The 21,248-nt window shown below is 48.4% G+C and overlaps 1 protein-coding gene across 2 annotated transcripts; it reads left to right on the top strand.

The window, feature by feature from the left end:
• The first annotated feature begins 1,857 nt into the window (after window positions 1-1,857).
• Window positions 1,858-19,168, top strand: DENND2D (DENN domain containing 2D). Of its 2 annotated transcripts, none has more exons than XM_017869638.1 (12): window positions 1,858-2,101; window positions 6,584-6,759; window positions 7,654-7,766; window positions 8,400-8,469; window positions 9,156-9,233; window positions 10,367-10,507; window positions 11,694-11,842; window positions 14,082-14,259; window positions 17,118-17,159; window positions 17,578-17,662; window positions 17,995-18,234; window positions 18,687-19,168. In XM_017869638.1, exons 1-12 carry the CDS (start codon window positions 2,044-2,046, stop codon window positions 18,761-18,763), a joined length of 1,407 nt encoding a protein of 468 aa, XP_017725127.1. In that variant the 5' UTR covers window positions 1,858-2,043; the 3' UTR covers window positions 18,764-19,168. The 2 variants fall into 2 exon arrangements, with proteins under 2 accessions (XP_017725127.1, XP_017725129.1); XM_017869640.1 differs by lacking the exon at window positions 1,858-2,101 and adding an exon at window positions 5,697-5,986.
• The last annotated feature ends 2,080 nt before the right edge of the window (window positions 19,169-21,248 follow it).

Below are 21,248 nucleotides of genomic sequence, written 5' to 3'. Positions count from 1 at the left end.
CAGGAGATCGAGACCATCCTGGCTAACACGGTGAAACCCCATCTCTACTAAAAAAAACTACAAAAAACTAGCCGGGCGAGGTGGCAGCACCTGTAGTCCCAGCTACCCGGGAGGCTGAGGCAGGAGAATGGCGTGAACCTGGAAGACGGAGCTTGCAGTGAGCTGAGATCCAGCCACAGCACTCCAGCCTGGGTGACAGAGCGAGACTCCGTCTAAAAAAAAAAAAAAAAAAGAAAGAAAGAAAGAAATAGGACATGACCAGCATCCTAGACAGAAACACTATGGTATTCTCCCAGTCATTATTTCCTCCTTCCTCCCTAAAGGTAACGCCATTCTGACCTCTCATACCGTAAATTAATTTCACCTGTTTTAAACTTTATATAAATGGACGCTTACATAATGTACTCTTCTGTGTCTGGCTTTTCTCAACATGAAGTGTGTGCAATGTGGCCATGTTATTGCATGCAGCTGTTATTTATTTTTACTGCTATGTAGTACTTCATTACGTGAATATACTGCGATTCACTCACTTTACTATTAATAGACATTTGAGGTTATTTCCAGTGTGAGTCTGTTTCAATAAGACCTCCTTGAACATTCTTGTACTTATCTTTTTGGTGCGCATGTACACAGTTTTCTTCATCTCTTTTAAAAGAAAGGGAGTTAGTTTTGTTGGGAACACCACAAAATAGACTGGGGAAGTTAAGGCACAATAATATTCAATCAATTGGACAAGTTTATCATGAGCAACGACTGTTCTTACACAGAGATGCGTAAGACATGGGTTCAGCCCACAAAAGGTACTTGGGGAAGGGAAGGGAATACACAAAGAATAAGGAACAGCAACAGACTGTAATGAAGCGCAAAATTGCATACGGCCAGAGTAAAGCCAACTTTTAGAACCTCTGGGTTAAGACTAGACAGTTAATACTAGGGCTGGATAACCAATTCTGGCTCACCCGTGGTGACTGGAGAGTCACCTGGAGGCCATGCCTGAGGAGAGGAAAGAGGGCTGTAGGTCTGGGAGTCAGGCCCACAGTTCCCAGACGTATTTCTGCCAGAGTACCTTCTTCCCTCGGCCTAACCCTCCTGAAACTGACCCTAAAACCTTGTAAACAAGGCAATCCCAGATGGACGCTGCACTTCCCAGTCCTACAGAAAATGTTCTGAGAGGGAGCGGGGAACTAGGGCAAATCTCCCAGGAGGAAGTGGGCTTAGCAGACCCACAATGTCATGGTTGATACCTGAAGTTTAAAGCCTGGACATATTTGCAAGTTAGTGAAAATGTGAAAAGGGAGGAGCGGAAAGGCTGCATTGAAACTCAGGATTAGAAGGGGAGAGGGGACTGCTGCAACAATTATGACAATAATCGTCCCTTGAATTTGTATTATGTAACAACCTACAAAAAGTTTTCTATATTCCTGAACTTTCACATTTCTGTGGAATGGCAGGGGTTACCCCCATTTTGCTGGTCTGTTCAAGGCCAAGTTTGAATGTAAGGCAGGGTCAGCTCCCTAATCCGCATCTCCAGTTCCTCCTCAGGAACCGCGAGAGTGAGAGGACAAGTAGGGCAAGAGACCTGGAGATGGTCGAGGGGCTAAAGCAGTTGCAAAGGGAGAGGTGGAGGGATTGGAGAGGTGTGAGGACTGAAAACTCTGTCTCTTTTGGGATTCGTTTGGGGCGACCTGGAAGACGGTGATTTCAGCCAGGACACACGCTTTTGCGGAGTGCAGGGGGTTCGCTAAGTCAAGCCTCCCCGGGAGCCCCACGGAGGGTGGGAACGAGGTGGCGCCGCCCAGTCCCGGACGCGCGTCGAGCGCCCTCTGCCACCCCACGCAGCCCTGCCCAGGGCGAGGGCAGAGCGGGCCCGCCCAGGTGCGCCCGGGGGTTGGGCCGGAGCCCGGAAGGTGCGCCGCGCCGCCCCGAACCTGTCCCCTAGGCCTCCCCCCGCGTGAAAGTGAAAGTGTCGGACCCGAGGAGGTCAAGGATAGGGGGGCGGGGCCAGCGCGGAGCCGGGAGCGGGCGCCGGGCACTCGAGGGGCCATGGATGGGCTCGGCCGCCGCCTTCGAGCCAGCCTGAGACTGAAGCGCGGCCATGGGGGTTAGTGCCGGCCGGGGAGAGCGCGCTGGGACGGCGTGGGCGCCGGGGAGCAGGGGCTAGGGCCGGCGGCTGGGGCCCAGGGGAGGGCGGCACGGGGCGTCGAGATCCGGGAGCAGTTGGAGGGGGACTCAGGAGGCTGCGCTGGGGCAGGTGAGCGGGAGGGAGCGCGGGGAGAGGGGAAGAGGGTCAGGTGGGGGCGGGGGCGGGACACGACGGTGAGGCCAGGCCTGCGGGGGCGAGGGGGAGGCGGCGGGACACAGGAAACCGTTGTGGGGCCCCGGGGCCACGTGTCCTTCCATCCAGGAAGCTTGTGGTGCAACCGCAGTGTGCCTGAAAGCGCCCCGGTTGTGGTGCCCTCCCAGAGGCACTGCCTCAGCTCCCGGGGTGCCCGCCGTCCCACCCCATCTCGCCGCCCTGGGACTGCTCCGTGGCCTTTGCCCAGTTCCTTGGAGCCAGCGCCCCTGCCCCTGCCCTGCAGATAGCCACCGGCCACAAACACAGGTCTCCTCGATGACGTTACCACCCCCACCCACCTGCGGCCAAGTGCCTTTCAGAGTGTGGCCTCCAGCGGAGCGGCAGTAGAACCTGCACAGCTGCTGCTTTCCAGCGTGTCGCCCAGACAGGGCACCCCTTCCGTTTCCCTCAGCCCCGCAACAGTGAAATGGACATAATTCCCCCGTCCAGGATTATGGGGATTAAATTAGAAGTCAACTGCTAATTTAAAGCAGCAGCTTCTTTTCTTTCTTAGCAGAGCCCTGGGGTTGGAAGGAGAGCAGTTAGAAATTCATTCATTTATTAATTCCTTCGGCAAATATTTGTGTGGCTTACCACTAGCCAGTCCTATGGCTGAGCAGCCATGACCCTTAGATACTTTGCCTAGAGGTCCTACCGTCTGAAGAGCAAAGAGTGGATTAGAAAGTGAGCAGGGGCCATTCCCAGACAGCCTGCCCTTTCCAACATTGGCACACCAAGGAGGCCAAGTGAGTCCCTCTCTTAGCCCAAGCCCCAGAGTTGGGAGGGCCTCAGGGAGTGAGGTCAGTGCGCCCTTCTTTGAACTGCAGTGACCTCTGAGTGTTCTGTTCTTCATCCTGTTGCCATTCCTCCTGCCACACCCTGCTCCTTCCCCCTTTGCAGTGTCCTCTCTAGACACAGATCTCCAATATCTGGCCATTCCAGCTGCACCATCAGGGAGAGGTCAGAAACCACAGTTTGGGGCAGAGGCCTGGGACCATGCAGTGGTGGGAGCAGAAGGCAGGATGAGGCTAACATTCTCTCTTCTCTGGAGAGCACTGGCCTGGTCTGTCCTGGTCTTCCCAGACCCTGTGTGAATGGAAGGGGTCTGCCCCCTGCAGCCCAGGGGAGACATTCCAGTTGTTCCCACCCACCTCTACCCCAACACCAGGCACTTCCTGATTCTGCCTGGAGGAGCTTCCTGATACTGAGGAACTGTAAGCACTGAGGCCTAATACTTTTCTGGCCAGGAGCGTGTGTCCTGTTCATCTTCCATACCATCCTCCACCTGCCTGGGGATTCTCCCCCTTCCTCTTTGCCTTTCTGGCCCCAGGACAGTTGCGTATTAGGAGTGTGTGTGCGTGTGTGTGTGTGTGCGTGTGTGTGTGTGTGTATCCTGGTGACAAGGAGTGATGTGGTGGTGGTCCTGGCTTGACAGCACCTGAGCTGGAAGGGATGGGCCAGCTTCCCAGATCAAGGCTCCGGAAGGTCCTCTCACCTATATTCTGGACAGATCTGGGACTTCAGTCAGGTGTCAGGGAGAGGCTTTCTGGTGGAGGAACAAGTGTAACCAGATTCCTGACTTCCCTAGAAAGGGTGGCTCCCTCCTCAACTAAAACTCAGGATAATAATTCCTTTCTAGGGCACTGGAGATTAAATGAGATACCTTATATGAAACATGAGTTTGATGGAGGTTAGTTTTCTCTTATGCTTTTCTCTCCTGTGGATAACCCCTTTTGAAAGAGGGGAGAAAACAGTCTTTTGCTGCATTTCTTGGGCCTCATCCCAAAAGTCTAATTACTTTCTTTTGTCAATGATTTCTTAATTTTGCTATTCTCTTGGCTTTCCTGATAAAGCAGAAGAAAATGATCTGAAAATGCAGCCCAAAAGATTTAGGGAAAGGCATAATTTCGTTAGAATCTGGAAATGTCAGTGATAAGATTCTGTTTCTCAATGTCCTTTGAAAACCTCTGTGGGATATTTGATGTCAAATGCATCCAGAAGGCAGGAGCATGGATGTGGAGCTTTCCTAATCCCCATTCCCAACAAATCCTGCCAATTTTAATAGCCTTTGAATTACTTTATGCCTCAGTGTCCCCATCTGTATCAGGAAGATGCTTGTTCCTTAGACAGGTGGTAAGGCTTGTGCAACAAGTCTGTGTAGCTTGCAAGTAAGGTGTGATGTCTCACCCATTATAGCATTTGAACATCTTTCTTTACTGTAAATGAGTTTGGCCATAAGTCCTGGCTTTTACTAGTCCCACAGAGCCAGGTCTAGAGCTCTTAGAAGCAAAGCAGCTGTTTTCCCTATCCTAGCACCCCACTCTCTTCCAGAAGGCTTATTCTTATTCTTAGTAGGAGTGGCAAACACTGGCGCCAACCCCTTTTGCCCCCTGCTTTCCCTTTGAGACAGCTTCCTGGCAAAAGCCTTCTCTGCATTTACTCATTCAGGGGTTTCTGTGAGAATCCAAGGTGATGTTTTGCTATTCCTTCTCTCCTACCTAGTCTCCAGACACAGCAGTGGGCTAGCAGCTCTGCCTGTAGCTTGGGCAGTACAGCTGACCTGGTCTGATCCAGAGGAAGGCTGAGCAGGTGTGAGGGTTGGGTGGAGGTCACCTGGATGCTTTCCACTGCCACAGAATCACCCTCAGGCTGCTGGTGCAGTCAGTCCCCTACCTTGAGCTGGGGACAGTCTCCTGAGCTAGTGCTTCCTATTTGAGAAGAGGGACTCTGCTGGAACCCTGGAATGAGTGCCAGTGACAGAACTCTCCAGCAGGTGAAATTCGCCATTGTAGCTATTTCCAAAATATCACGAACTCTGGGCTTAGAGATGGGTTTTGCTCTTCACTGCACCATCAGGAAAGGAGGCTATTGGATATTGACTTCCAGAACTCTTTCGTTTGTTGTAAGAATTAATCTATTTGGATAATTATTAGGCCAAGTCTATTTATCTCAATCAGGAGAGGACAGTAGCATCCCGGCTGCAGAGAGTATTTGGGCATGTGCTCTAGGTTGGGAAGTCCTGGAAGTTCTAGAATTCAGCAGGTGGCCTTGCTGGGGTTTTTGACTTCCATTGACCAAGTTGAGAAGTGAAAGGTCAGCAATCTAAGTGATGGAGATATAGGATCCCTATCCTGAGACCAGCCAGTTTCCACTGCCCACAGTCTGACGCTATCCACTGTTGTCCACTGTTCTAAGATTGTAAATAAACTCTTTGTACAATCTGCAGCCCAGATTCAAAACCCTTAGCCCAGGAGTAGCCAGACCTTTCTGGCTTCTTTCAGCTAGAGGTGTTTGCTCTTGACCTTTTCTCTCGCCACACCCTGAGGCCCTTGGGAGGAGCTGAGATCTGCACTGCGGTGCCAGGATGCTGACTCTGTTGGTGCTGGCTGCTGTTGCCTTCCTGGGTCCCGTCACATCCTTCTTGCTCAACTACTGGGTGCACAGGATGGAAACTTCACTCCCCTCTCTGGAAGACAGCGCGTGGCTTGGCTTCACGGAGTTGTGGCTGGAGACTGAAGCAGCCCCTTTCTCAGGCTTTCTGTCACCAGTCTGTCTGTGTTAGGGGAGTGGGGAGTCCGCTCTGTCCTGAAGGCCCAGAGATGGAAGGACAAGTGGTAGGCCGGGTGTTCAGGCTCTTCCGACGTCGAGCAGGTCAGGACTGGACTGCCCACTTCCTTGTTTTTAGGGTGACCCTCTTAGGCGGGACTGTTTCTTCTTTGAAATACTCCTTCCTCCTCTTACTTTATATCTCGGCCTCCACATGGTTCCCCATGTGACTGGGCCAGGCGGCTTCCTCTGTTGGTTTTTAAGAGCTGGTCATGCCCTCTGTGGGGCTAGTGTGGTCACAGTCACATGCCCTTTGTGCCTGTTCTTATTCACTTAGTATGAACTAAACTCTCAGGCCATATTGTTCCAGGACTGCCAGAAGCACCCGACAGGTTATGCAGTGTCTGTGGTACCCTGGGGCCCTGGCCTCCACGCGGCCTCTCCAGCACATTTCCATGGCTTCCGCGTCAGTGTTTTCTTTCCTCTGCTTGGTTCCCCATGGTTTCAAGTCTACCAGGGCGGGTGTGGAAACTGCCCATTTGGCCCTGATCCTGAGTGACTGGTGGTGCTGGCCAGTATCCAGGTATCTCAGCATTGGCAAGGCGTCCTTGACGTGTGGAGGTCACCCAGATTCTCACAGACTCCACTCCAGGAATGGATCAATGAGATTATACTAAATGGGCTCTGGTGTCTTGGTTTCAGGACCGCCCCAGGACAATTCGGGGGAAGCTTTAAAGGAACCAGAAAGGACCCAGGAGCACTCTTTGCCCAACTTTGCTGGGGGGCAGCACTTCTTTGAATACCTTCTTGTGGTTTCTCTCAAAAAAAAGCGTTCACAGGATGATTACGAGCCTATAATCACCTACCAATTTCCCAAGGTAAGGACTGAAGGAGGGGCGGGGCCAGTCAGAGGACTGGGGTGTTTGGAAGGTGGTAGGGGTGGGTGTTCTACCTCCTTCTCCCCACCCTACCAGGGCTTGAGCCTGGAGCTGCCCTGAGCTCTGAGCTCGCTGCTCTCCATTTCCTTCTTAGCACAGCCCCAGTTCTCTGTTATCACCCACAGAATCTAGGTCTAACTTCTTTGTGAGGGACTGACCTAGGCTTCCTAGCAGGGAAACTAGGCGAGATATTTTGCCTTTTAGGGGACCTCATAGATCTTCCAAATCCCATTTTCAGTCACCCTTCTCTGTAGAGAAGTTTACCTTCTGCCAGACCTCCTAGAATAAATCCCCTCTCTGGGATGTGTGGGAAGGAAAGAGTGGGGCAGCCATGTAACTGGTAGGCAGGCATAGCCCTCTGCCCGAGCCCAAGCATTAGACTCTTTCTTGTCTGATCCTGTACCAGGTAGAGGGGTGGGAATCCTCATTAACCCTTCTCATTAGGAGGTGTGCCAACTGAGCTGGCCGCTTCTCTTCTCTGATGTGGTGCCTCTCTGATGTTGTCCTCTCAGAGGCCTGGGTCATTTCAGGGCCTTTCTATATTCAACATGGCCCTGTCCCCTTTCTATGCAGATCCTCAATACTGAGGTCGAACTCAAGCTTATGTCGAGTTGACTGAGGAGGGGCTGTTTCAGCTTTGGAGTTGTTCCAACCAGATCCAGGATGCAAACTGTGTAGAGTGATGGGCAAAGGCACCCTTTGCCCCTATGCTAGTGGAGAAGCTTATCCCTAGACTGCTTTAGAGCCTCAAAGGAAACCCACCAGCTCTGAAGCCCTCTCCTCCTACCTCTGCCCCCAGCTTCATATCCACTTGTCTTTTCCTTTTCCTTATAGCGGGAGAACCTGCTTCGGGGTCAGCAGGAGGAGGAGGAGCGGCTACTCAAAGCTATCCCCTTGTTCTGCTTCCCAGATGGGAATGAGTGGGCATCACTCACCGAGTATCCCAGGTAATTGCTCAGCAAGGGTATTGGATTTGGAGAGAAGGAACACGTGTGAGTTCTGTGGCTCCTGTAGCCTCCCTCACTGTTGTCATTTGTTGATTTTCAGCCCAGGAGTGTAATCGATTCATTTGAAAACATCCGGCCTGGGGTCCCTCAAGGCCAAGGATATTAGCTATCAGTTTGATCAGTCACTTCTGTCCAAAGAGCCAGATTCTTCCACCTGTCTTAGAAGCAAAAGTTGCTGCTTTTAATTCTGCTATTGGCCCAAGCTGGACTTAGCAGAAAGCAGTTAGCCTCTAAGAAGGCGATGTAGCAAAGACCCTTCTAGCATGAGCCCTGGAATTCGACTGCTTGAGCTTTGACTTCACTATTTATGAGTTGAGTGACCTTGAATAAGAAGCACCCTCTGGCCTTAGTTCCTTCATCTTCAAAGTGGGGATAATAACTGAACCTGCCTCAAAGAGTTGTTTTGACAATTAGATGAGATGATGTGTTTAGGGCTCGATACCAGTGAGCCCTTACTCCTATGATTAATCAGCAGCTCCACTTCGCCCTCCTCTCCACCCTCTAATCCTGACCACTTTCCTGTTCTAGAATCCAGTGAGCAATGCAAATCAAGATTTGTCTGCTCTTTCTTAGGGAGACCTTCTCCTTCGTTCTGACCAATGTGGATGGGAGCAGAAAGTTTGGATACTGCAGGCGCCTCTTGGTCTGTGCAGCTCAGAACTGCCCCTTCCTTTCTGCAGTCTGCTCAGCTCCATGGCTGGGCTTGTTCAAGCCTTAGCTGTAAAAGTCCAGGCTTGTTGGCAGCACCGGTTGTAGAGAAAGCACAGCCCAGGACCTTCTGCCATGCTAGTGCTCCCTCTGCAGCCCCACAAGCACCAAGACCTGATGCCCCTTCTCCCCCTGCTGGTCAGGCTCTGGTCTGTGCTCTCTCCGGCTTTTGATAACTTTCCTCTTTGTGAGAGGCTCCAAATGACTCCTCTCCCTGCTGCTCTACCCAGGCCTGCTTACCTTGGACCCTGGAACCTCCCAGAGCAGAGGCTGGGATTTGGACAATTAGTTTCAAGTCTCAGGTCTCAGGAGGATTCCCCAAGTCACCTTTACAGTGCTTTCCACCTTAGCCATTTCATCTCTAAGGCACACTTTCTTCCCCTCTTTGCTGACCCCAGATTGTGTTGGCACTGAAGGCGGCAGCACTGGCCCACCAACTCACCCAGTATCCTCAAGGATTTCTTCTTTTGACCCTGGTGGTCACTCTGACCTCCCTGCTGCACCCACCATTCCCCATCAATTCTCCCTCCCCAGCCCTCAGCCTTGTGCTCCTTCATACCCAGTTGGGAGAAACCCTTGGGGAGGCTGCAGCACTGAAGAAGCCTCTCTGTCCCTCCCCAGCCTGCCGGCCCTGGCCCTCGCCTTCCCAAAGTGTACTGCATCATCAGCTGCATTGGCTGCTTCGGCTTGTTCTCCAAGGTAGGGATGGAACAGGATTCCCCAGGGCCTGTTTGTCCTGCCCATCTTCCAGGCTCTCTCTGGCTGCCAACCCTGCCTGTGCAACCTAAGCCCTTAGTGGAGCTCTTCTCCCATAGCCAGAATCAGCTTCAAAGTACACTTGGGAAAACTGAGGCAAAGGGGCATGCACTTGACTTAAGGGAAAAATGGAAATTGAATTTAGGGGACTGGACTCCCTGCAGCGACAGCTACTGTTCCCCCTCTAGCCAAGTAAGAAAGTAGTTGAAGTAGGACAAGGGGAAGAAACTTCTGCCCTGAGTTTCAATTTCCTCATCTGTCAAATGGATATAATAATCTCACCTTCCTATCTCACTGGGTGGTGTGAGGTATAAATGAGGTGATATATGGGAAGACTCATTATAAAAGGCAGAGCACTGAACAAATATGAAGGAGTTATAAGACCCATTCTGACTCCTTCAAGGGTAGAAGAACAGTTGAGGTCCCCAGGAATTCTGCTGGAGCTAACTTGAGTGCCAGTGTATCTGAGTCAGGATTTGAGCAGAATCCATGGGGGTCATGCCATCCATTGGTGACCAGAAAGGACTTCATTATGCTCTGACCCCAGCAGGACCTTTGGAGGAGGAAGGGAGAAAACTCTGTCAGTTTTTGCTTGGGTAAAGAATTCCTTTGTGCAGTGTTCCTAGGGATGGAGGCAGTCTCTGACCCCGGGAATCTATAGTGGGAGTTGGAGGACAGAGTGGTACCAACAGGCTTAGGCTTCTAGCCTCCTGCTGCAACCAGCATAAGTGGACATGGTACCATCATGGGTGGTGAGTTTACCCTGGGATGACTTCCCAGGGAGGTGCTTTTATGTTAGTGTTAGGAGAGGGGAAGAATATGGATTGGTAGAGAGATAATAAAAAGGAAGCTGGAAAAAAGCAGGTCTTACGTGGGAAATAAACTGCAGATTATTTAGCATGAGCCCAGCCTCTGCCAGGAAGGGAGAGACCAGTTTGTGGAGGGCCCTAGAAGATACATGAGGACCAGCTGAACCAGTATGGGAACATTATGACGCTCAGGGGCATGTAGAGTCTCTACCACCTGCCCGATAGTGTCCCTTTGAGCTGTGCCTCCCGTGGTTCTTTTCTCTGCAGATCCTGGATGAAGTGGAGAAGAGACATCAGATCTCCATGGCTGTCATCTACCCGTTCATGCAGGGCCTCCGAGAGGCAGCCTTCCCTGCTCCTGGGAAGACTGTCACTCTCAAGAGCTTCATCCCCGACTCAGGCACTGAGGTGGGTTAGCAAAATGGGTGAGGCCGTCCCTAGTTGGAGAGGGTAGGCATCTGTGGCACCTCTTACCACTGTTCTTCCATTAACCAGGTGAAAGTACAGAGAAACTGAGCCAGATGGGGACTAGGACTTGGTTAGAATGAACAAAGCTGAAATCAAGCCCAGATTTTCTGATCCTTCTAACTTGATACCCACAAGCACCTAGTTACTGCTCAAGCCACCAAGACTTTTATTTATAATAAACAAACCATGTAAGTTGAGGCTTCTGGTGCTATAAAGGACTTTTCCCTCAGCCCCCAGACTGCCAGCTGCCCCACCCCCACTCCACTCTCCTTTGTTTACCTGCTGCTGTAAGGTAGCCTCCATCTGTCCATTTCTTATCATCCATCCCCACCCCCGAGTCTCCACCCATGCATGGTGGAATGCTATTGTTTTAAGGCACCAAGCACACTGAGGCAGCAGGTAGAACACTGTTCTAAGAATTCCAGTCCTGACCCCTGGAACTCTGAATAGTCTCTGTGCCCCTTTGAAACTTGGCTTCCCCACAGGAAAATAAGGGGAGAGGCTAGAAACTTTCACTTTCTAGAAAAATTAGTACTGAATGCTTGCTGTGTGCCAAACTATACCATTTTCTGGGAATACAGTGGTGACCAAAATGAATGTGGTCCCTGAACTTTTGGAGCTATAAGTCCACTGGGGAAGACAGATGTTAAATAAACACACCAGTGCATGTTGAATCAGAAATTATGTAATGGATGAAAGGAAAAAAGAAAAAAAACAGGGTGCTACATAAGAAGAAGATGGGAAAGTATCACATGGCCAAGGGGGGGCCTCTGTGACCTGAAAGAAGGTAAGAATGAAGGGAGTAGAGCAGTGCAGGAGGAGGGCCCCCACAGTGAAGGCTGCAGGCAGAAAAGATAGAATTGCTCAAGGAACAGAAGCCCATGTGCTGAAGCGCAGTGAGAGAGGGGTGTGTGCTCAGGGAGGCAAGTGAGGGAGGGTGCAGGACGTTATGGGCCGTACTCGAGATCATGTCAGTGCTGTCCTTCAGCCAATTAGCAGGGGAAAGAGAGACAGGGTCAGATTCACTCCTGGGGGAAGGAATAGAGGCTGGTAGAGGCCCAGCACTCCAGGGTCTGCACAATCTTGCAGTGTAGTGACACCTTCTCTCTCTCTGGTTTCCCCACAGTTCATTTCACTGACACGGCCCCTGGACTCCCACCTAGAACATGTGGATTTTAGTTCTCTATTGCACTGTCTCAGTTTTGAACAGATACTTCAGATCTTTGCCTCTGCCGTGCTGGAGAGAAAAATCATCTTCCTGGCGGAAGGTCTCAGGTGGGCCCAGCCCCTGAACTGCTCACCTGAACTGCCCAGCATCCCTGAGTTCAAGGGAACAGACTGGAGGTTATCCAAGGAAAATGGGCTGTAGGACCCATGTGCCCACCCTCCTGTTTCTAGCTCCTTGTTCTTTAAACCAAGAGAAACAGCTGTTTTGAACCACCCCCACTGCCTCTTCCTCCACACAGGACTGCTGCCTGGGCCTGAGGAATGCTCCTGACTTCGCTAAGGGAAGGACAGGAAGTATTCCTGGGACAGCTCAGGTGGGACCAGTTAGGGTGGATGTAGACATGATTCTGCCCTTGCAAGGCTGAGGGAGGGTGGAGAACAGGGCAGGAGGTAGATACTCATTCAACAAACATTTATTCTGTGTCAACTGTTTGCCAGATGCCAAACATTGGGAAATACAAACTTCCCTTCATCTGAAGGGGATGCAGAATTATATAGTGGTTGAAAGCACGGGGATTGAAATCAGCAGAATTAGGAGGTCTAAATCCAGTTCTTCTACCTTTAGCTATGAGGTTGCCCTTAAGTTAGTTTGTTAACTTCTTGAAAATGGAAATAATGATTGTGATTACCTCATAAGGTTGTGGTGAGGATTAAATGAAATAATGCACATTAGGTACCTAACACCCTGCCAAGCACATATTGCTGAATGCTAGCTGCTATCCTTAAGTTCACAGTTGAGTATATCCCTGTGTGTAGTGGAAGCAGGGTACTATTGTGCCATAGTCTCTACCTCTTAGGGGCTTCAGATCTGAGAAGGACATGGGGAGACGTAATAGAATGGAGAATGAAAAATGTCATAAAACAGTAGGGGTGGGGTGGACCTTCTATTCATATCTGAGGAGGCAGATAACCAACGATTTTAGGTTGACAACCCTGCTTTTATCTTTTAGGGAAGAAAAGGATGTTGGGGACTCAATAGAAGTCAGAGGGTCAGGTGAATGCATGGGTTTCAGAGGAAAGGAAACTTGGGCAAGCAGTGGGGTCTTTGTGTTGAAGATTCTGTAAAAATGGGTGATAACCAAAAAGGAACTAGTTGTAGGTAATCCTTGAAGGGAGTGGCATCATATTTTGCTTTGGAAGTAGCTCTTTCACTCCCAGTCCTGAATGGAAACCAGAAGTTCCTGTGTGGCTAGAGCTGGGATTCTGCCTTTCCTCCTCATATCAGTGTTTGGAAAGTGGAGGCTGGCAGGATTTACCTCTCAGACGTTTACTTGCTTCAGGGAAATCCTACCACTCCCCACTTCCTTCCCACACTGAGTTTTTCAGCTCCCTGAAACTTAGCCAGGGAGGGGACTTCCAGTCAACTAGCCTCTCAGAGACTCAATTTTGCTAATTCAGGAAGTGCTAGCTTGAAACCCAGAATTGAAACAAGGATTCCCGCATCTGTGCTTTTATTGGCCTTGACTTTGAGGCAATTTGGCTGAAGGAAAGAGCCATGAAAGCCAGGGGAGAAATGAGAAGACAGAGAGTGGGACTTTGTGTGTGTGGTGGCAAGAGGAGTAGGGTCCAAGTTGTGACTTGGGCAGGAGTGACGAGAAATGCTTCACTGGAAAGTCTTGAGGAGCCACCTTTGTGGGACTTTCCGTGGAATTGCTGGGCAGAGGTTCTTAGAACCTGGGAATTTCCCAAGCTACTCAGGCAGCAACCTGGTAATCTTTAATACCCTTGAGTGCCCAGAGGGGGCTGTGTAGGGGCAAAGGCTGGGGGTGAGGTTGGATAGACATAGGGAGGTAAAAAGGCTTTGCCTCTCGGCCGAGCCTCCAGTGCTTACTTAGATGTTTGTTTCTTAACTACACTGTGAATTCCTTAAAAGCAGGGTCAGTGTCTTGCTCTTCCTGGTACCCACATCTGTGGGGTGTGCTCACAGTTGTGAGCACAGGTTGGGGGCTCAATCAATTATCTCCTTGAATGAAAGCAACTCTTCTTCCCTCTTCTCTTCAGAGTCACTTTTATTTTTGGCCAGTAGTAAGTTGAGAAGACTAACCGGGAAAAGAAGGGTCAAATCGAGGTCCCCCTCTTGATAGTGAAGCCTAGGCCTCTCTAGTTTCTGTCCCTCCCTCCCAGCAATGTACATTCAAGCTCTGTGACCAGCATGGCCCCCAGACTTGCCTTTCTGCCATGGGCACGGGCAGCACTGCTGGAGCTGCTGTTGGTGGTGGGCGATGACAGGTGTGTAGCATGGAGGTGTAGGGGCCTCCTGACTCTCATCCTCTGTGCTCTGTCCCAGCACCCTGTCTCAGTGCATCCATGCTGCTGCCGCACTGCTCTACCCCTTCAGCTGGGCGCACACCTACATCCCTGTTGTCCCTGAGAGCCTTCTGGCCACCGTCTGCTGCCCCACCCCCTTCATGGTTGGAGTACAAATGCGCTTCCAGCAGGAGGTCATGGACAGCCCTATGGAAGAGGTATGATGTGGCAAGAAGAGTGCATGATTTGGAGCCAGGTAGACTGGGATTCAGATCCCAGCTCTGCTGCTTACAGCTGTGTGATTAGGGGCAAGTTACCTTACCTCTTTAAGTCTGAGCTTTCTCATCTCTAAAATGGGGATAACAGTGTTCACTCCCTAAGGATTCTGGGGGAAACCACCTGCATAGAGCTCCTAACCTGGCACCCAACACACAGTTGATGCTCAATAAAAGCAGGCTCCCTTCCGAAGGCTTTCCCTTTAGGCATAAGGGGCAGCGGATAGCTTATTCAGGGGTGATCAGACTGTTCTATGCCAGCTGACCCTGATGAGCAGTCTTCGGGGTGTCCCATCTCATCCAAATGGATGACCCAGCTGGTCTATACAACACACACCCCATTGGAATGTATTTGAATTCCTTGGAAATGAGCTAACGTGGCCCTCTGGCAAACTGAGTCTTAAGAATGCAGCAAGTCATCTTTCTGAGTAGCTCAGAGCTAAGTTGGTTAATGAGGATATAGGTCTGAATCCTTTTTCATTTTGTTAGCTTCTTACATCTTGGCAGTACCCCAGACAAACCAGAGGACTCAGTTGTGAAAATGGGCATTAAAAGCATAAATCTATCCCCACTGTTGGAAAAATAACTCAAAGCATGTGCTTTAGAGTGGTCAGTAGGGACTTTCAAAAGATAGCATGTTCCTATATCTTAAGCCAGAAGAGGGACTTGGGAATATCTGCCCTGGCCATAACCACTGACTCATTCCAAGAGATTACTGAGCTCCAGAGACTTATCCAAGGCCACACAGACAACAGTGGGACCTAGCACAGATAAAACCATATCCCCTCCTATAGAAACTATTGCTAGGAAGTAAAGAAGAAGGCTGTGTTTCCTTTCTTTGCTCCACTAGCCCCTCATCCTTCCTTAGGACTGCTGAGTACACATGCCCTTTGAACCAGCCTTAGCTTTGTGACTAACTGGGACAAAGTATTAGCCCCATGTTTAGCAATAAACATTTAAATGTCCCAACCCCAGAAGTTATGAAACTTCCTGACTCTGCAGCTCCAGCTCCCTGGAAGCCGTGGCTCCTCTCCTGATGGCCAGACTCTGGCTTTTGGTAAGGGATTACTCCACAGAAAATAATATGCCCAAATACTGGAAAGAGTTCTGGGAACAATCTTGAAAAACAAATTATTTATACACACACTTTCCTCCCAATCCCTCAAAGGAACAGTCTTCCCTCCATGAAGGCATCTGAGCCTATGTATACAAGTGGTTTCAGGCCTGGACTAGTTCAACTTTTCTCCCCTGACGACAGATAATTACAGTGCATGCTCTATTTTTTGGCATACTTTCCACTCTCTTTCCTTGTATTTGGAAGAAGGGACAATGGAGGGATCTTTCTCTCTATTGTCAAGACCAAGGGTCGCAAATGGAAAAGAGAGGCCCAGCAGGCATTTAAATGGCCAACACATGATTTGGGAAATTACGGTAAACTGGTGGGAACATTCCCTGCCTAAAGCAGGCAACTGCTACTCAGTTCCATCTGAGTGTTGGCCTTTAGAAATGTGGACCCAGTGTTAGATCTCCTGACTTTTCAGGAGAAGCTCCAAATCCAAATTTTTTGTGAGATAGTCCAGTTTAAATATTGGAAACCAAATCAATTATTTAAAAATACTGTAAGGATCAAAGAAACAGATCTGCTGGTTGGAATCAGCCAGCAGGGTGCCTATTTGTAATCTCTGGTCTAGACTGAAGGCTCCCTGGGCAGTTCCAGCCCTGTGCTTATTTTACCTGAGGACTGTAGACACATGGTCTCCTCATTTCCTTTCCTTTCCTCTTCCTGTTGACCCTGGGCTCATTTCTTTCCTTTGCTGTTTCCTGCTGGAAGGCCCAAAGCTGTGAGGGAGTTTTTTTTTTTTTTTTTTTTTTTTTTTTTTTTTTTTTTTTTTTTGAGATGGAGTCTCGCTCTGTCACCCAGGCTGGAGTGCAGTGGTGTGATCTCTGCTCACTGCAAGTTCTGCCTCCTGGGTTCACACCATTCTCCTGCCTCAGCCTCCAGAGTAGCTGGGACTACAGGTGCCCACCATTACGCCCGGCTAATTTTTTGTATTTTTAGTAGAGACGGGGTTTCACCGTGTTAGCCAGGATGGTCTTGATGTCCTGACCTTGTGATCCACCCGCCTCGGCCTCCCAAAGTGCTGGGATTACAGGAGTGAGCCACTATGCCCGGCGGGAGTTTTTCTAATAGAAAATTGTACATAAGTTGTTGCAAGCATGAACAAAAATAAAAAGATGTTGGTCTCTGTTCTAGAGAGCAGGGAGTTGAAGGGGAATCATAGAGAGAAGAATGTAATCTCAAGAATATCAGTCTAGGCTTGGAAAAAAATTGGTTCTCTTATTAGCAGTAAAGTGTGACCTCGGGAAGCTTCTTTGGGTCTGTTTCTTCATCTTCAAAATGGAGATGGTATCTGCCTCACAAGACTGTTGCTTAAGATCAAATGTGTAAAGCACTTATGTGAGCAATCTACTAAATGTTCCAGGTAGAAGCAATTTCTGCAATGTTTTATTAAGGGAGTGACTGGCTGTGATTTCTCCATCTTGTATTTCCCTTCTACCTTAGCTCTTTCTCCTTCTCCCTTCTCACAAACACCCATAGTCTTTCCTCAGGAAGGGAACTGAGATTTCCAGAGGGGAATGGTGAGAAAGGAGAATGCTAGACAGGAAATCAGAACTGAAGATATTGATTTTGTTGCTACCTGGGCTGAAAGATACAGCCACAGGCAGAAATCAAGATGGTAAATCCTCTAGAGGTCTATGAAGAAAGGGGACCAGAGAAAGCCAGTCTATGTTTATTTCAGGTCCTGCTGGTCAATCTTTGTGAAGGAACCTTCTTAATGTCGGTAAGTGTCTGGGTTCAGATCCCCTGCAGGTCTACCACCAACTCTACCACTCTAGTTTCCACTTACTTAAACAAACATTAAGTTCTTTGTTGAGTGAGAATCTGTGCTAAAAAGACCGCATCTCTCTCAAGGAGCCCATGGACATAAACACAGATGACTTCACTATAAGACAATCAGTGATAGTGCCTTTTAAGCAAGGGATATAAATCAAGTACCACCGGGGTGGAGAGGATTCCTTGCTAATGTCTAGAGTCAAACTAAAGGCCAAGAAACAGCTTGTGTTGTTTCTGTCCCATGTGGCTGATTATTTGTGGGTGGAGTAGGGGTGTAGAATTCATGCCCTCCTTATGCTTTTCTGCCAACCCGCTTCACTCCACACTTCCTTCCTGCTTGACCTTGGAGCTCTGTCCTCCTCTAGGTTGGTGATGAAAAAGACATCCTGCCACCGAAGCTTCAGGATGGCATCTTAGACTCTCTCGGTCAGGGGATCAATGAGTTCAAGAGTAAGTCCTTACTCTTATTTTGGGTCTCTCCAGGGAGTGCAAGGGTGTGATTCTTAATCATTCCCTTCTAGAACTAAAATGAACTCACTCAGCAGTCCTAGAACCAGCCCTAGAGGCCTAGAACCTAGGGCAAGTCTGAATTTGGGATTGTATTCTTCCTAAGCAATGGCAGAGAACCCATACCCAGATTGCCATTTCAGTCAGTAATTATGAACCCTACCCTACGGCTTTCCCCAGGAGCTTTCAGCCTGCATGAAAGCCATTCTTGGAGGTGAGTTTGGGTAATTTCATCCTTCTGCTACCCTCTGAGATGGCCTTTGTATCTCCTGCAGCTGCAGAACAAATCAACGAGCATGTTTCAGGCCCTTTTGTACAGTTCTTTGTCAAGACTGTGGGTCATTATGCTTCCTATATCAAGCGGGAGGCAAATGGGCAAGGTCACTTCCAAGAACGACCCTTCTGTAAGGCTCTGACCTCCAAGACCAACCGCCGATTTGTGAAGAAGTTTGTGAAGACACAGCTCTTCTCACTTTTCATCCAGGAAGCCGAGAAGAGCAAGAATCCTCCTGCAGGTAGTGACAGTCCCCATCAGTCTAAGCCCATAGAAGGTTACCTCTAGAATACAGAGGAGGGGAAAGAAAGAATATTTCTCTTTAGAAACCCACAAAATAGGTGTAGGCTGACTTTTATTAGTGGAGTTGAAATGACGTAACCCGAAACCTAAGAAAATGTCTAATGGGCTGCCATTTTGTGGAAGCTGGTTTACTCATTAGCCAACAGGACTGAGCCCTTTCCTTTGTTTCAGTCTAGAGCTAATTCCTGCTAAGTATCTATCCTCTGTTTATGGGCTCCTTTTTGGACAGAACTGAATGTTTGGATCTCCAGAAGCCTGTGAGGCCAGAGACATCCTGGCAGGGATGGGAGTATGGGGAGCAGACAGGATACTTCTGATCCTTATTCCTGAGCTCATTATAGTCTGCCTGATCAGATCAGATGCCTCTAACACCTGTATCTGAACCCACAGGCTATTTCCAACAGAAAATACTTGAATATGAGGAACAGAAGAAACAGAAGAAGCCAAGGGGAAAAACTGTGAAATAAGAGCTGTGGTGAATAAGAATGACTACAGCTACACACCATTTCTGGACTTCAGCCCCTGCCAGTGTGGCAGGATCAGCAAAGCTATCAGCCCCCCAAATCCATAACCTCACTCTGAGTCTTGGTATCCAGGTATTGCTTCAAATTGGTGTCTGACATTTGGATCCCTGGTATCGATTTCTCAGGACTTTGGAGGGCTCAGAGCTGCATTTTTTGCAGAGGTGACAGGTAGGAAACAGTAGTACATGTGTTGTAGACACTTGGTTAGAAGCTGCTGCAACTGCCCTCTCCCATCATTATAACATCTTCAACAGAGAACACACTTTGTGTTCGAAAGGCTCAGCCTCTCCACATGAAGAAGTCTGTGGACGTGTAAGGATGAGAGTAAAGAGGAAAATCTTATTTTTATGTGTGTCTTTGGCTTTTACTATGGGTGGAGAATGAGGAAAATAAGGCAATGAATATGAGAATCAAGTGGACTACAAGTGGAGGACCTGGCCATGGTGGTCCTGAACCTTGGGATATGTTTTGGAGTGATAGAATCATGGGGGGCAGCAGCTCTACTTCTTCTAAGAGGAAGGGTAAGAGATACTGGTAAAAGCAGCAGCAGCACTCGACACACAGGGCATCCAAGTCCTTGGTTTGGAGTCAGGTGTGCTTTCCAGAATCCTGGGAGGAGAGGCTCTTCACTGAAAGGAAGCAGCTTCAGTCTTGAGTAATTTGAGGATAGGAATTTCAGTCAACAGCAGCCTGTGAAGAACACTACATGGCTTCCATAAGTAGGTCGGTTTCCCCATCACTTTCAGTTTGCACTAGTCCTTTACCTTCAGTCTTGGACATCCTACCTCCAACTGATCTTTATTTTGAGCAGCACAGTTCAATTCTTTAGCTAAAGATGAAGGGATCTCTGCACTGACGTTCTTTCCCTTTGAGAAAAGAATCATAATTTTAAGAGTCTGAAGGAGTTTAGTGGTCACCTAGTCTCCCCTCCCTTGATACCTCTACCGATAGTTTCTACTCAAGCATTGGGAAGCTTTTTTAGAAGAATCTTATCTTCAAAATTCTACCTTTTAATGCGTGTATTTGTGGCCCTCAGAAGTTCCTAAATTCTGTACAAAGAACACAAAAGTTTCTGGAGGGTGGAACAGGGCATATTGAAGTTAAAGCTAATGTAATTTGCTTTTGGGAGTGCAGAGACCTACTGCAGGTGGCAGATGTCCCACTGTCCACACACCATGCTTAGCTACACTACTATTCTTCATAGCTTCTAGGAATTACATTTTTTTTTTTTTTTTGGTAGTTTATGGCAGTGGTGCCTAAATATGGTTGTACCTTCAAAGGTTTCAGAAAAGGAACTGGAATCCTGAGAATCTTGTGAAAACACCCTCTAATGCCTCATCACAAATATACCAAATTATCTCCAGTGTTAGGACCTGGAAATCTGTACTTTCTTAAAAGGTTCTTCAGGTAAGGTTTGCTGAGGCTTATTAGAAATGTACCCTTGATTTGATGCTAATGCTGTATTTAGGGCTGAAGGATGCACACACTAAATATCTGAGTGCTTTTCAGATTCCATCTATGCTGAAAAAGAATGTAAGAGAATAAACACATTTCAATTAGCCCTCAACATCTTGCTTTAGAGCTTTAGCCCACTAAAGCCCAGTATAGTATAGGAGAGAACACTGCACCAGGTTTCAGATCTGGATTCTGATTTTGTTCTGAAAATAGCAACTGACACTGGCATGCCATTTAACCTCTCCAGGCCTCAATTTCCACTACAGATAATACCCAATGTGTCAGTAAGACAACTGATGTAACTTTGCCAAACAAGTAGAATTATCCTTCCTTCTTTGTCCTGCTCTGTCCTAGATTTCAATACTTGATCTGCCCTAACATTTTCCTGTATGTATTTCTTTATCCCAGATATTGGAACAATTGCTAGCAAGGATAGGTAATGACAGATTTTCATTTCCCAATATAGTCTGGCAAAGAAATTAAAGGTTTACTTCTCCTTGCTAATCCAATCCAGACGGGATGGATGGAATCATTAAAAGTGCAAGCAAGGAGTGCTCTGGCTGCCATACAAGACAGTGTAGCTACTGTTTATTCCTGATTATGGGACAGGATATAGATGAAAATCAATAATAAGACACCTCATTTTAGCCAATAGTTTAAATCTTTTCTCCTGTGTCCCTCTTCTTCAAGCAACTGAATTATCTGTATAAAATGGAAACATATCTGGTTCCCATTTCAAACTATAGTACAGATACCAAAGAGGAGAGTGCCAGAAAAGTAGAGTACAAAGTGACCCCTTAGAAAGGCCCAGGCACTTGCTGAAAATTGAGGGGAAGGTCTGATATTTCTAAGTGACTGATAATTACATAGGTGATGACTACAACACAAAAAAACCATTGACAGGAAAGATGAACATAGTTCTCCTTTTTAAAGTTTCTACAAAACAGAAATGTCACAAGACACATTACAACAA

This window comes from Rhinopithecus bieti, unplaced genomic scaffold (genome assembly GCF_001698545.2).
Source record: "Rhinopithecus bieti isolate Rb0 unplaced genomic scaffold, ASM169854v2 scaffold_3040, whole genome shotgun sequence".
Lineage (NCBI taxonomy): Eukaryota > Metazoa > Chordata > Mammalia > Primates > Cercopithecidae > Rhinopithecus > Rhinopithecus bieti.
The sequence above is the reverse complement of the archived record's forward strand: the minus strand, read 5'-3'. Positions and strand labels throughout refer to the sequence as shown.